Below are 15,193 nucleotides of genomic sequence, written 5' to 3' on the forward strand. Positions count from 1 at the left end.
AATGCATTTCTCAACAGCTCCAGAGCATTTCTTTATGGAGGGGCAGTTGAGAGCAGGAACAAACCTTCTACAAAAGTGCAAACCAGCACTGCACGCTGAGCCAGGCAGCTGGACACTGACACGCTGCAGTTCTCCAGGAGATACATCACTTCTTTTTCTGGATGTAAAGTTCCTAACTAAAGCATCTCACTATTTATTGCAGATTTCTTTTCCCCCTGAAGGATTTACACTGTCCCATCAGTGCTGTAGGTGGCAGAGGGTAGCAGCAGGAACAGGAATGTGCTGCTGAATGCTGGGTGCTCTGATCCCCAAACCCTGAGCCCATTTTCTCCCTGTTAAAAAACACAGTCTGCTTACCAAGCTCACACTTCCCAAACACACAAGTTTTTCTACCAGCCTTACTCAGTCACCACAGTGCTCCCAAATCATTCCAGTCCTTGGTTTTAGGCAACAATCATTGGGAAATAAAGCAGATGCAGAACCAGGACTGTGCTTGCACAACCTCTGTGCTGCTGAGACAGAGTTACAGCTGCACAAACCACCCTGACAATCCCCAGTCTGAAAACCTTAAAGCCCCAAGAAGCGTTTCCTTAGCTGAGTAAGGTTTTACAAGAGCTGAGGGGAATCCTGTAAGTCTTGATTCAATTATGGGCAGTGCCCTGGGCCTCAGTTTTCAAACACAAATCCCATTTTTACCTCAAATGGTGCCACTACTGCCTTGTAACAGCAACTACTCCTTGAAAACCAGTTTGAGGATGTTCTAGACAGTTCAACTTGAATTAACCTCTATGTTTATGTTCCTAAAGCACATTTTTGCCACAACACATACTGAGAACAAGGTGAATTTTAGCAAACTTTTTCTTTACTAAAGTCTCTTGTTATAAATTACACAAATAACTTTATAAACAAATCCCCCCCGCTTGCATTTTGTTTAAAGTAATAACTTTATATCATACAAATAAAGAAATTTCAAGTATGAAAAGTGCATTATTGCAATAATACCTCTTTGCAAGTCCAAAAATCTTGGTTTAGATTAAAACTGTAAAGTGTAAAAAAGGAGTAAAACAATCAGTGCCATCTATTCATTCAAGAAGTCCAACATCTTAAAAATGATGCTTAGTGTGTTGCAGAGGCAGATTTACATCTGAAAGCAACATGTAATTGAAAAGAAGCTATGTGTGTTCATTGTTTTGCATTAATTCTTTTGCTTTTTGTTTTTTTTTTTTCCCCTAGTTTTCTTCACCTTTCTTGGCAGGAATTCTCACTACAACCAGTGCTTGTCCTCAGCCATCACCCGTTCTGTGCTGCTGCCACCTGCATGGTGCCAAGATCTTCATCCTCCTCGTGCATCCTCTTCAAACTTCCTGCAGGAGGCAAGAGGCAACTTCAGCCATGGGAAACCAGGACATTTAAACACTTCACACTGAAATAAAACTCAGCTTGCACACCAAAAACCCTTCCCAAGAGTTTGGGATTCTGTTGCTAAAGATTTGGTTTTTAAAAAAAAAAAAAAAAAATCAAAAAAAAAAAAATCTCCCACCCCCAGCAGAAGCTTCTCACCTGTGCTGCCAGGTGGGACTGAGAGGGATCTCTCCAGCTGCAGAGGTGACATCATCTGGATGGTTAACTTTGCTAGATAGATGGCTTCATATTCCTGGAAAGGTCCAAAAATATTGATTGGAATTACTTTGGCATAAAGCTTTGTAAGGATGAGCAGGGCTAATTCAGAGACAGGCACAGATTTGGGAGGAGGAGAATTCTTTGTTGCTTTGACACGAATGATAAAAACCATCAGGAAGTCAGAGGAAAAGAAAAGTTCAAGGATGACTAAAGAAATGGCTTTAAGGAATAAACAACATTTCCTTTGCAGCTCCTTCAGACCAACCAAGACATTTCAGAGCCTCTTAATCACTGCACAAAGCAGGATTTTTATTTCTCCTCCATTCCTGGATTTGCTTTGTCCAAAGCTCAAGTCTGAGGAACTGAGGTGCCCACTCATCTTCCTCCCAAGCTTTACTCCAGCTCCTGACATTTCCTTGAAGCATATTTGTGTAAATGTCTGTTTGGCAGGAAGATGATTCATTAAATGGCTTTTCAATTATGATCAGAAATTTTAAAATGTCACCTGAAGTTGATGGACAAATCCAGCATTAGGATTAATACAGAATCTTCTTTCTTGGACATAAGTAAATGCATCCCTTAAAAAGAAGAGAAAACATTTCAGTGAAAAAATATAGAAAAGTTTCTGTGTCAGTTTGAGTCTTCCTTCAGATTATCAGTTTTTCAGAACTACAGAACCCCTAAACTCTCCCCACAGGAACAGCCCCTGGGGCCTCTCCCAAGGTTTTATCCATGGATGGAGGCTGCTGCCCTGATCCCCTGAGCAGCAGGAGCCTGATTCTTACAAAAAAAAATTTTAAAAAAGGGTGTAAACACAACTACAGTGAAGTCAAATGGAATCATCAGCCCCTGGCAAGGCACTGAGTGAAAACACAGCAGTTTCTGTTCCCTCCAAAATCATTATTCACTCACAGCACCTGAATGAAAACCTGAATAGTTCTTCTTACCTGTACTTCACCCCAAATGTTTCCATTATGTATGCAATAACTAAGGCAGCACTGGAAAAAAAAACCCAACAAAAATTAGTAAAATAGATTTCAATTGTTTAAAAATATTAATATCAGGATGGATCATTTCCTACCTTCTAGAAATCCCTGCATTCCCATGGACAAGAACTTTTCCTGAGAAGGAAAGAGAAAAAAATCAAAATTAACCATATTTGTATAAAGTGAATCAAATTCTTTGAAATGTGGGTTTTTTTCCCTTGTTATGGAGAACCAGGCAGCATCAAGGCACATCACCCTGAATTTCTAACCACACTCTGTCCTTTGGGCTACAGGAGCTGCTCCTGTGAGGACTCTGAGTGCCAGAATGGCCACAATGCACATTTCAGGTCCTACATCAAACAGGGGACAAGAAAACTTCATTCACACAACTCAGTTGTGTTTCAAGTGGAAAAAAAACCCAAACCCCAGGGGTTAATTTTCCAGTTAGAGGCAAAAGGAAAGAATATTTTGCTCTGAATTTGTCTACCAGAATTCAAACCAAGCATAAGAAACCCCCAAATTTAAGAAAAGCTCATATTTAAGAGCCTCTAATACATACCCCTAAGTTAGTTTTAAAGCTTTAACAACACCTTAAGAAATGAAAGAAAAGTTAATATAATTTTACCTCCACTTTGTAAACTTCCATCAATAAATTCTTTAGTCTGAAAAGAAAATACAAGACTCAAAACTTTCAGATTATTTCAAGTGCAAGTAGTAGCAACACCTAAATTTGGTATAATGTTTCTATGTCTTTATTTACAGTGACAATAATGCATCCTTATACACACTTAAACCTCACTTCAAGTGGACATTTTTATTTCTTTTGTACTTTAAACTATCCCTAAAATTCTCAGTGCAAAACCACTGAAGGCACTGTTGGGTTTTTTGGTGGAAGAAGGAACAAAATCCTTTTGTTCAGTTGCAAACTGAACTAAAATGAAAATAGAAACCCACAGCTCAAAACCAGGGGTTTGTTCCAATAATGGGCATTGTTTAATTTACAAGTTCCTTTTTAATTCCTCTGCAGTAAATATGTTTTAAGACACTGTAAAACTTAGTAAATATTTTGAATTTGATACAAGAAATGTAAATATTATTGGGCTCAAACAGAAGTTTCCCCCAGGTCAAGGTCCCCAGAACTCCCCCATGACCAAATCTCTCTGTTTTGAGGCCAGTCTTTTTTAATTTTTATTCCTTTTTATTTAATACCATAATAAGAAGCAGCTCTTACAACTCCACCTGTTTCCATACTTGTAAAAAGGAGTTAATTACACTTATTAAAGTGTCAATAATAAAGTCAAGAGCTGGCAGCACCTCCAGGTGCCTCAGGCTGAATATCCCAAATGTGAAACTGGTATTTGTTAGTTCAGAAAATTCCTGGGCAATTCCCAATCCATCTACTCACCATAGGGAAAAATCGGATTATATTCTCCACTGGATTATCTGCAATATCCAAGACTAAATACCTGCAATAAAAATTGACTCTGAGTACACAACACCACAACTCCTCCCAGGAATTGCTGCTCCTGGAACCCAGCACAACCCCCTGCCTTTAATTCCTGCTCTAAACTCCAGAAATTCCATCAAGAACTTGGTGAGGAATCTCCTCCAACACCCCCTGACAGATTTCCCCTCTCAGAAATCACTTAAAACCCCCCCCAAAAAAAGTTACAAACTATGGATAATTCTAATTTGCAGACTCGTTCAGGATGAATAAAATCCATGGTTTGGATTTCAAGTCGTTCTGCACCTCAGCACATTTTTCAAATAATTCTGACAAAGTGAAAATATTTGGAAAGAATACACACATACACACAAAGGAATCTTGATCATTTCTCACCTAAATAACTGCTGGAAGTTTGGTTTAATAAAATTTGCTTCAATGTTTTGCCGTATGCATATTACATGGGTTATTCCATGTTTCTGGAGTATAGGTAGCTGTGGAAAAAATAAAAAAAAAATATTTTTTTTTAATTACAGATTCATTTATTAGACAATAAAAAGAAAATCTCTCCCCTTAGATACAAAATAAGGCCATATCAAGGAAAATCTGAGCTGGTTTTTTAGAGTTCAGAGTGTGCAAATGTTTTTTTTCCAAAAGGAAAAAAATGACAAAAAAAAAAGGAATGAACTCCATGAACTTGTTTGTCTCTCCTCATTTTTCACTTTGCCTGAAATTTCAAGTCCCTACAAGAGGGAAGAATTTGCAGCCAGCATTGGATTCTTGCTGGAATCAGATGATGAAAATAAGATCATTTAAACCATGAGGCAAATTTGCAGAGCCAAGCTGTGCCTGAGCAGTGCTTGACTTTATTGTAGATTGAATTTTCCTTGTTTTAACGTCTGTGTGTGAGTTCTCAGTTCTGATTGGTCTTGCAACACTTGAGCAAAGGAAATAGGAATTGCTAAAGTGTCTCAAATGGTTTAAATTCTCTAAGAAAAATTATATTTAAGACTCAATTTTAATACAACTAGCTCAGACCATCCCACAAATGCACCACATATTCCTTCAACTCTGGCATTTTTCATGTTCCAGTTCAGAATTGCAACCAAATTTACACCTCTATAGATACACTCGAGCAGATCTCCACAGTAACAAATCAAATCACCACAGCAAAGCTTCCCTGTGAGAAAATATTCTGAAAAATCATACCTTGCTTTTCATAGCTGAAGAATATGGGCCTAAAAATAACCCAGGTAAGATTTCCTAGGAAGCAGGAGAAGAACAGACATTTAATACCAACTCCAAATGATTTGAAATAATACATTTCACTCACCTCAGAACACGGCCATGGACACAAATAATTTACATATTCCTGAAATGTGTAATCAGTGTCATTTATAGCAGGACAAGGAAAAAAAAAAAAATTGGTTTGGCAGGATAAAAGAAACATGATCTTGGTGCTGGAGATCTTGTTTTGGACCAGGAACAAAGTCCTTGATTTGGTCTAAGTTCTAGGTTGATTCCAGATCAAGTGAAGGGAACTCTTAATTTGGTTTATAATTCTGTCTTGTAATTAATTCCAAATTGCTCTCATGAAAAGAGATACACACATGGAAATTCTTCAAGCTTTGGCCTAACAGAGGGAATATATCACTTTTGAACCATTTACCTCCCCACCAATGAGAGCACTTCCAAGTTTAAGGTGGAAAGCAAAGCTCTGATACATTTTTAGTAATAATCTAAAAACATTCAGAAAGACAAAAATTGTAATATTTGGAGGATTTTTGTTTTAGTATCTGCACAACAGAGATGCAAACTCACCTGTATTCCAAGCTGGCAAATCCTCATCTTAATTAACTAATTAATTCTGTCTCCCATGGTGCTGCATGTCACTTTACAGGTAAAGACTGATTTTGATACCAGCTCTTTTTTTCTACTCATTAAATGCTCCAAGGGTTTTGCCTCAAACAATGAATAAAAGTGTCCTACCTGCATCTCTCTCCTCATGGGATAGGTCCAATCCTTGAAAAAAAAAAAAAACAACAAAACAATTATGTATACAACAGTGAAAAACATTCAGGCAGAGATGTGTACATACATTTTATAGAAAATAAGCACAAGTTCTGCACAAGCTCCCTGCTACCTTTCCACATGGATGCCAGCACCACCCAAGTGCAAGGAATATTATTTGGAAAGTTAATGTAAGGAAACCTCAAGTATTCTCCAAAGAATCCTTAAGGCTGGAAAAGATCCTTATCAGCTGTACATCCACACCTCAAATTTCTGCTGAGAAACTTCCCTCTGAAGTGAGGAGGGGAAAAAGAGAAAGGAAAAAAAAGCTTTAAAACATTCTGTACTGGCTGATGCATTCCTGCAGCCACTGAAATAACAGGAGCTAACACGTGGAGCAGGTCACTCCCTTAAAATCCACACTGCCTCACCTAATCCACTCTGACTGAATATTCAGATTAGCTTGAACAATTCCAGAAATTTGTGCTCTCCATGACCACATCAAGCCATTGGTGAGTGTGCACTATTCCCCATCCCACAGTAAATAAAACACTGGCCATGATCCTGTAGGATTTCCAGCCCAGACCCCCAGGATTGGGAGGGCTCAGTTCCCATTCCCAGCTGAGCAGAGCAAACGCCAGGATCAACATTTCCATCCTCTGCTCCATTCTGCAGCTCTGGCACAGCTGAACAGCTCAGGCAGAGCCTATTCCTGTCTCTCCTTCCCTACAACTCCCACTGGCCTCTATTAACAGGCTCTTACTCATTCCTTGACCCTCACACATGAAGGAGTTGGAGCTGAGATCCCAGTTACCATCTGGAGGTAAAAAAAAAAAAAAAAAAAAAGGGAATAGACAAATATATCCAATAGACTGCATACATTTATTTACATAACTCTGTTGTTTGATTCACACACATACACCAGCAGCTAAGAAAAAACTTGCCCTATGTTCTGATGTCCTCAAAAGTATGAGGAAGTTAAACTTCAAATATTCCAGTTGGGATGGGAGGTCTGGATTACAGCAGGAAGGAGCCTTTAAATTGCAGCACTGTTCACCTGAGCACCTACATTTGTCCCAGTGGCATTAATTTCACATTAAACCTCTTTTAACCAACACAATAAAAATCCTGTGCTTCCCTCAGACACCCCCACAGTGCACAGGGAGGATTTTCCAGCTCTTAGTAGTGGACTTAAGAAGGATTTTATCATCAGTAAAGTTATTCTGGAAAAGAAAGCAAACAAACATTAAGCCACTCCCAGACAATCCCTCCGATAGAACCTGAAGTGGCAGCACAAACAGGGAAATAAAATGCACTGAAATGGGCTTTGCTGAAGACACACGAGCAGCTAAATGACTTCTGCATGTTCCAGCTGCAATAATAAACTGCTGGAAGTAGAAAGGAGAAATGCTGTGACAAAAGGATGATATTTCCAGAACTGTATCCTTTGAAGGGTGACCTGAGAGGGTTCAGCACAACCCAGCTGGCTTGCTCTGTACACAAAAGCATCATTCACTCCTCAAAAGGCCAGAAAAAACCAGGTTTGTCCAAGTTTAAAACCAAGCCTAAGAGCAATAAGCTCTGAAAAGCTTAAGCTGCACTCCAGGAATATCCAAGCACTTCAGTGGTTTTATTACTCTGTTTGTAGAATTTAGAAACCTTCATTTGGAGCACAATGAAAACAAATTCATCACTATTTTAGCTTAACACATTGCAAATATTCCTTTCAAATGCATTAGAGGCAGGAGTTTTTTAGCCCCAACAGCTGTAAACTGTGCAAAATAGATAAGTAAGAATTGAGCAATGCAAGTCCAAAGGGAACCAAATCCCAAAAGACAGCACAGATGTTCTGAACGAGAAAAAAATTTCACTACAGGCCCCAGACATTGGTCTTCAGTGCCCTCCAAGAAGCAAAAAAAGATACAGTTTCCAATGGGATTTAGTCTGCAAAATAACTCTCTGAAAGACAGTGTTTAAGGAAAACATTTAATCTGAGACAAGGACATCAACTACTGAAAGAGTGATTTTGGTGACTGTTGACAGCCCTTCAAGGCTTTCAAAACCAACAATGCCAGATTATTCAAATGTTATGCAAAGTTATGTAAAAAACCCAATCTATTAATGGAGACTGAAGCCAAGCACAGGTTCCATTTTAAGGAATTCTGTCTGGAGCAACCCAGCAGACAAATAACAACGGAAAGCTTCTCTTTTGATCAGATCAAATGCAAGAATTTTGCTAAGAAAACAAAGGGTGATGCCAGAGGTGGAGGGAAGAACAGCATTCCTTGGTGCCAGGGATTTGGGAGGCTCTCCAGAACAAGTGACAACTCACTGGAAGACTCAATCATCAATATTTGCAAGACACCAAAGAGATGGAGTGCAAGAAAAAAAAAATAAATCCCAGAACTCCAAAGTTTTAAAGATGAGCCACTTCCCTCTGACAGATCTCAAACATGCAGGAGAAGGGGAATAAAGCACATTCCAAAGCTCTCCCTTCCCCATCCAATCCCCAGCTGAAATAAATGCAAGCTATGAATTAATAGGTGAGACCTGTCCACACTACAAAGAACTTCTTGGTATCCAATATCCAAACTACACCACGAGCAGCTCTGCCAACAGCTTGGCTTATTTTGTCCATATTTTGTCACAGCTACACCTGTTCTTAGAACACTTTAATGATAAAAAGTGATGTGGAGTTTTTTGTGTAAGAGTGACCCTGGCCAGGACTTAATCTAAAAAATTTATATTATGATTTTTTTAAATTAGTTTACCAGCCCTGACATTGAGAGTGTACCAAAGCAAAGAGTGTGGTTTTTAAACACAACAGCCAAGCTGCATATGCCTCTCCAGAAGGAATGCAGGGAAATGGATCCACGTGACACAGCTTAACTGGTCCCTCACTGACAGCTGAAGTCTGCACACCCATCTGATTTTCACACACAAAAGGTACAGCCCCAGTCTTTGTCTGAGCTCAGCTCTGGCTGAAAAGCAAGCCCAGTTAGGATGGTTCAACTCCTGCTGCCTTATAATTAGTAGAGCCTGCAAACCACAGGTTGGCCCAGGTGAAGGGAGAAGCTCTGAGAGATGCTGCAAAAACCAGCAGGAAAAGAAATCAAATCAGTAGTTAGAGGAGATGACAGCAGGAAGTCTCTTCTAGATTTTCACTGCTGCTTTTCAGCTGCCCAGCATCACCCATCCCCTGCAATGACTCCTCCTGCCTCCCAGACCATCACTCCAATCCTCTGGGAAAGCTGCACGCAGCTCCCAGTAAAAGCTCCCTGAGCATTCCAGGTATCCAACCCTTTCCCAACTCCCAGACAGTTTTTTTGTTGTTGATTTATAGCATCACTTCCCTCTCCAAACACACTTCTCTTCCCATCACAACTCATCCCAGCAGGGCTCCTGCGTGATGGATTGTACACCTCAAAAATCCAGGGCTGTCAGCATCCTCTTGCCTGAAGCTGTTTTGCCTGTAACACTCCAAACCTGCTACAGGGTGGGAGAACCTGGAGCAGCAGAGCCGGCCGGGGCTCTGACTGCTCCAGCTCCTGCATCTGCTCTGGCCAAGTGAGCTCCTGGCTCTGCCTGTAACCGCTGCACAGGAAATTCAAATTCCAGCCTGAGCGTGCTGTATCAGAGCACTCCGAGGGCAGCATTACATCAGCAGCACCATCGTCCATCCCCCCGGCCAGGCTGCAGCTCGGATCGGGGCTGAGTCCTGATCCCACAACAATCCACACAAAGGTTTCCATTCCCAGGCTGCCTCAAGTGTCATTCACACGATGAAATGAGATCACACCTTGGGGTTTGAAAGCATTTTACACATTATTTTACATAGCCCAACTAAGTGGAGGAGAGGGATGTTATCATCAAAGACTTGCACAAAAATTGAAATTAGTATTTGTAAAATGGAACAGCTGCAGGAGAAATCTTGTAATAGTAAAGCAGTAGCAGAGCACACTCACTTGCCATATTTTAATAAGAAAGCAGACAAACTAAATGAGGCACTGAAAGAATATTCAAGGAAAACATTTGAGTATCACCGAAACCTGTCACGTCTATCACCGTGAAATGTGGTAGTTAAGAGCCTCAAATTAGCTACAAACAGGAATGAAGTGAAAGGTTGTGTCTTCAGTTTCAGTCATGCTTTGTGATCTTGGACAGTTAGATTAAAAATATGGGGGTTATTATACAAATAGAATTATTTCAGTTGGAAGGGATCTACAACAATCATTTAGTGCAATGACATTACCAGTGCAGGCCCAAATATATATATATTTTTTTTTTTCCCCAGGTAGAAATCCTGGTGCACATCTATAAAATACACAAAATTAAACGAAATAATTTAATTCCTTGAAGGTGTGAGCGTGGCACTACCATGAGCAGAGCTCAAGGAATGTTTGGACAGTGCTGCTATCCCAAAAGTGGCTGAGGGCTGGAGAAAGGGACAGGAGAAAAGGTGAGGTGACATTGCCACCCTTGTTCCATCCCATGGCCACCACCCTCAGCAAAGGATGCAGGCATGGAAGCAATTTTACAGGGAATTCTGTGTTTGTCAACAGCACTCAGACAATGGGAAGGCCCCACCAGAGACATTTTTGCTATTGAAAATACAAAGGAATACAAAAGCAGGAAGGTGGAGAAGAGGAATAATAGCAGGTGGGAATGACAGAGCACACAGAGGAAGGAAGGAAGGAAGGACAAAAAAAGAAAGAAAAGTTATTTTAGCAGAGAGAAACACAAGGTACAGAAAAGGATAAAAGGTAAAACTAATAGAAATAGAAAGTAGAAACAAAACAATTCCTATTTGTCCCATTCTCTAACACTGGTCCTAAAAACACCTCATTAAATACCATCAGCAGCACTGGGAAAAACTTGCATCATATAATTTTTTTTTTCTCAAGAAAATGGGAAATAAAGTAAAAATGAGGCAGAATCCTTCAGCTTACAGCAGCACAAAGCCAAGTGTCACTCACACAGATTATCAGAATTGTTTCTAATGGTACAGGAATGGCCTTTTTCATGCCCCTCCTTTTTTTAATTCATCAGTTGAGCTATACAGAGACAAATCTCATTCATCTAAAAAAACCCCAAACACGCCTTAAAACTCCCAAATTCTACAAACTGCTCCACTGTGCCTGTGTGGAATTCAGCAGGCACAAATGAATCAGGACTGAGAGACTGCTCAACTTCAGCTGCCTCAGAGCACTGTTGTGATTTATGCAAAGCAGTCTGATAGTATCCCACAGAGTTGTGATCAAAATCTGTCACCTGATTTACATTTCCCAGCACAACACAGCATTTGTTCTCCATTTTTTGGGCTCTATTACGTGGGCAGGTAAAATAATTCTAATGATACAGGCTTCCTACTTATTTTAAAGAGTCTGCAGAGGAGGGGAAAAAAAAGCTGTGTTTTTAAGGGGTTTATTTGTGTTGCCTATCAAAAGTCAGAGTAAAAAAAAAGTTTAATAGATTTGTTCCACCTTTAGATGGGCTGCCTCACTTCATAGTTAAAAAAAAAAGCAGTCAGAAATAAATTAGCATTTCAGACTAAATATAGCTGTCAAAAATGTAAATTTCTTCTTTAGAAAAACCCCATGTGCTAAAAAGAACTCTGCTTTTATGCATAATAAAAAGGCAAATATGTCTGCTTAGTCAATAGGCTGCTAATTTAATTACAAAACCCATGGAGAGTCCTAAAAAAATTCTAAGTGCATCATGAATACTTGGTTTGCTCAGCCTGACTGTAAGCAAATATGTTTTAACAAAGAAATAAACTGGTAATTGTTGTTGTGTTCTCATTATATATATATATATATATCCTAGTTATTTTTTCTCATTTGTTTAAAATTTAATGGGAAAATAATTTCTATTCAATTCCTTCAATTATTCCAGTCCTTACTGACCTTCTTTCCAGAAGTACTAAGATGTCTCAGCATTAATAAGTCAACATGTACTAATTGTTATTAACCTGACCCTTTTTAATGGGTTTTTAGCCATATTTTTCCTCCCAGTATAAACACGTAACACAGAACTTCTCAAATTTAAGGAAGTTTGAGACCTGACCTTGGAAAATGTGCTGATTTCAGGAAAAAAAAAAAATTTAAATGTAAGCTCAGAAATAGTTCCACATCACTATTACTCATAAAACTGAGATATTCACCATCACCAGACTGTAAGAGAACACACAGTTCACAGAAATTCCCAGTAGAACCAGAAAAGCTTTGCCAGAATGATGAGTTCCACGTTTTCCAGCATTTCCCGAGCTCCCAAAAGTACCAACAGCCAAGAGATTTAAAAATCCAACAATCCCAAACACCACACTATGGATTAGGGACAGGACAAACAACATCCAGGCTGGAAAAGTGACCTATTTATCCAGAGCACATCCCTGCAGTCTGGCCCAGTCAATCCAGGCTGCTCTCTCTTCTCCACGTGCCAGGAAGGAATGGGATGCTGGGCAGCCAAACAGTGATTTGGTTTTATTTTTAATTATTGCTATTATTATTATTATTTAAGGTATGACATGGTTAGGAGTGTGAGCTGGGGGTGGCACTCGGATTGAGTTGAAGAAGTGACAAAACTGCACTTTTGAGCAGCAGGAAGTGAGCCAGGGATTCCCCAAGTTCTCCCTCCTCCCCTTCCCAGTATCTTGAAAACAAATCTGCCAAGGCAGCATTAAACCATCCACCAGCAACTTCCTGAAATATTAGGGATTACTCCTCATTAAAGAGCCTCCTCTCTCTGCAGTGCACAAGAGAGGACCTTCTGCTTTCCAGGAAAATCTACATTTTGTGGGCAGAATGATTTTAGTTCCTTCAGTTTGCTTTTCCAAAGCACTGTCTGAAAAACTGGGCTTAAGTCTCTTACACTTTGCTTTTAAAAAGTTACCTCTACAAGAATTTTCATGTTCACCACTGGCTTTCACTTTCCTGCTTCCCCTACATGCTCCCAACTATTTTTTATTTTGTATTCAGAGCTTGGAATTCGTTTACATGATGTCGTATTTAGATCAAGTCAGACATAAATGTAGCATATCGAAAAGAAATTGTTACTGTTTGTGGAATCAGTTCTTGCAAATCCACACCATGTGAAGTTCTAACACACTACACATCGGATTATTTACAGGTAGCCCACAAAAAAGGCAAAAATAAAAGCTACTCTGAAAGACACTGTATTACAATCTCAGTTTTCATCAGTTAAGAGTTGTTAGACTGGCAGTGAGCTCTGGTTTCATTTTTATTTTAATCCCACATTCCTCTTTAGCCATTTTAGATGAAAAGCCACCCAGGCTATATTAGTTAATCATCCTCAGACAAAACTGTGGATAACACAATTGGTTTCTCCAAAAAGAAAAGGTATTTTAAAACAAACAAATTATAAACCTGACAGGGTGCTAGACGATTTGTGTTGAGATACAAAGTGATTACAACTTTGCGAGAACAACTAAATGACTTACAACACCTCCAGAGCTCTGAAGTGATGGGAGCATTAAATCCTGACAACAAAAACAGAACAGAAAGAGTCACTCCCATATTTCAGGTAATTTACCACCATAACAGCATTGAGCAATGCTGCTCAAACAGAAATAAATGACAATCTGCAGACGTCCGAAGAGCTCAGACACTCTCAGCTTCCCTCACGCAGGCTGTGACATTTCACATTAAATATTTGAGGCCACCAAAAGGGGGGAGAACACTCGGGCATGTTTGTGACACACAAAAACAAATCAGCAGCGCCCAGGGTCAGCGCCGGGGAGTTCAGCCAAGTTCAGAAATCAGACACCGCGCTGCCCCGGCTCCTGTGACACCGCACAGCCCAGCCCGAGCACACTTTGCCACCTGTCCTCGTCCGCAGAGAAGTCCTGGCTCTGGAACACCGTGGAAATACCTCCCCGATGGACTCACCGAGAGCCGGGAGGGCTCCTGGAGCAGCGGAGAGGGGGAAAGCAGAGGGAGATCGAGAGGGACACGCAGGTACTGCCGGCCGGGAGGAGCACGGGGACACGGCTGGGGCCGCACAAAGGCACAGGGACACGAAAAGAGCGGGTATCACACACGCTGTGACACACGGAGCGCAGGAAAGAGGGCATAAAAAAGAGCGGGGGCCGCTATGTGTGGGCAGAAGGCAAAGGAGATGAAGCGAGGGGGCTCCGTTCACTCAATGTGAGGGTGGCGAGACTGCCCAGAGAAGCTGGGGCTGCCCCATGCCTGGAAGGGCTCAAGGCCGTGTTGGAAGGGCTTGGAGCAGCCTGGGATAGTGGGAGACTTCCAGGCCGGAGGCAGCAGGGAGAGGAGATGCCGAAGGGCCGGGGGTCTGCGAGGGAGACGGAGGAAGCTCCCGGCAGCCAAGATGCAGTCGGTGGTCGCAGGGGGTGTCACCAGCACAAGGCGGGACACAGATCCGCGGCCTGCGATGGATCCCAGCGGGAATCCCGCGGGAAGGGGCGCGGGAAGCACCGCAGGGCGGGCAGGGCTGTGAGGGGAAGCCCCGGCGGAGCCGCGGGCCGGGCGTGTGCGGGGGGCCGGGACCGGAGCTCCCGCTCACCTCAGAGTCCTCTTTGGCCTGCGGCAGCGCGGGGAAGGCCGGCTTGGCGAGCTCCATGGCCGGGCGCTGTCCGGGCGGGGCAGGACCCGGGGCAGGGCGGCTATTTGGGCAGCGGGGCCGCGGGCTCCGGCTCGGGAGCGGCAGGAGATGGAGGCGGCGGAGGAGGAGGCGGCGGCGGCGCGCTCAGCCGCTCGCGCCCGGCCGCCATGCTGCTGCTGCTGCTGCCGCCTCTTCTTCCCTCCTCCTCCTCCTCTTCCCACCTCTTCCTCCGCCCCCTCCTCTCCTCCTCCTCCTCCCAGCCTCCCGCCCGCCCCCGGGCCCCGCTCCCGCGGTCTCCGCCCCGCTCCGCCCTCAGCGCTGTGCCCTCCCCTCACGGGCAGCCACCGCCGACGTTCGCTTAATGAAGCCGCTCGTTTGATGAAGGCGCTCGCAAATCCGGGGTGCTTCACCCCGAAGTTTCGGTAACAGGCTGTTAATGGTGAGCAGGGCCCGGCTCGCAGCGCCTCACGCCGTGGCGCGGCCATTAAGGCTCCCTCCCTGTCGCCGTCCCCTGCCGTTCCCGGGGGCTCCTTCTCCTCACACGCGC

At 42.3% G+C, this 15,193-nt stretch overlaps 1 protein-coding gene across 1 annotated transcript; it reads right to left on the reverse strand.

The window, feature by feature from the left end:
• Positions 1 to 840: 840 nt before the first annotated feature.
• Positions 841 to 14,910, reverse strand: STYX (serine/threonine/tyrosine interacting protein). The gene is made up of 11 exons (XM_014871465.2): positions 14,608 to 14,910; positions 6,040 to 6,072; positions 5,260 to 5,313; positions 4,447 to 4,544; positions 4,012 to 4,072; positions 3,232 to 3,268; positions 2,702 to 2,741; positions 2,568 to 2,618; positions 2,126 to 2,198; positions 1,561 to 1,654; positions 841 to 1,364 (listed from the first exon to the last, which is right to left on the reverse strand). The coding sequence occupies exons 1-11, from the start codon at positions 14,662 to 14,664 to the stop codon at positions 1,291 to 1,293; spliced, it is 672 nt and encodes a 223-aa protein (XP_014726951.2). The 5' UTR covers positions 14,665 to 14,910; the 3' UTR covers positions 841 to 1,290.
• Between the last annotated feature and the right edge of the window lie 283 nt (positions 14,911 to 15,193).

This window comes from Sturnus vulgaris, chromosome 6 (genome assembly GCF_052056855.1).
Source record: "Sturnus vulgaris isolate bStuVul1 chromosome 6, bStuVul1.hap1, whole genome shotgun sequence".
Taxonomy (NCBI): Eukaryota; Metazoa; Chordata; class Aves; order Passeriformes; family Sturnidae; genus Sturnus; species Sturnus vulgaris.

Excerpts from the sequence above, each read along its gene's own strand:
- STYX (XM_014871465.2), bottom strand. The coding sequence starts at position 14,664 with ATGGAGCTCGCCAAGCCGGCCTTCCCCGCGCTGCCGCAGGCCAAAGAG. Across the intron at positions 4,073-4,446 it reads AACTTCCAGCAGTTATTTAG|GTATTTAGTCTTGGATATTG; the intron begins GTGAGAAATGAT and ends TTTTTATTGCAG. Across the intron at positions 1,655-2,125 it reads GATTTGTCCATCAACTTCAG|GAATATGAAGCCATCTATCT; the intron begins GTGACATTTTAA and ends GGACCTTTCCAG.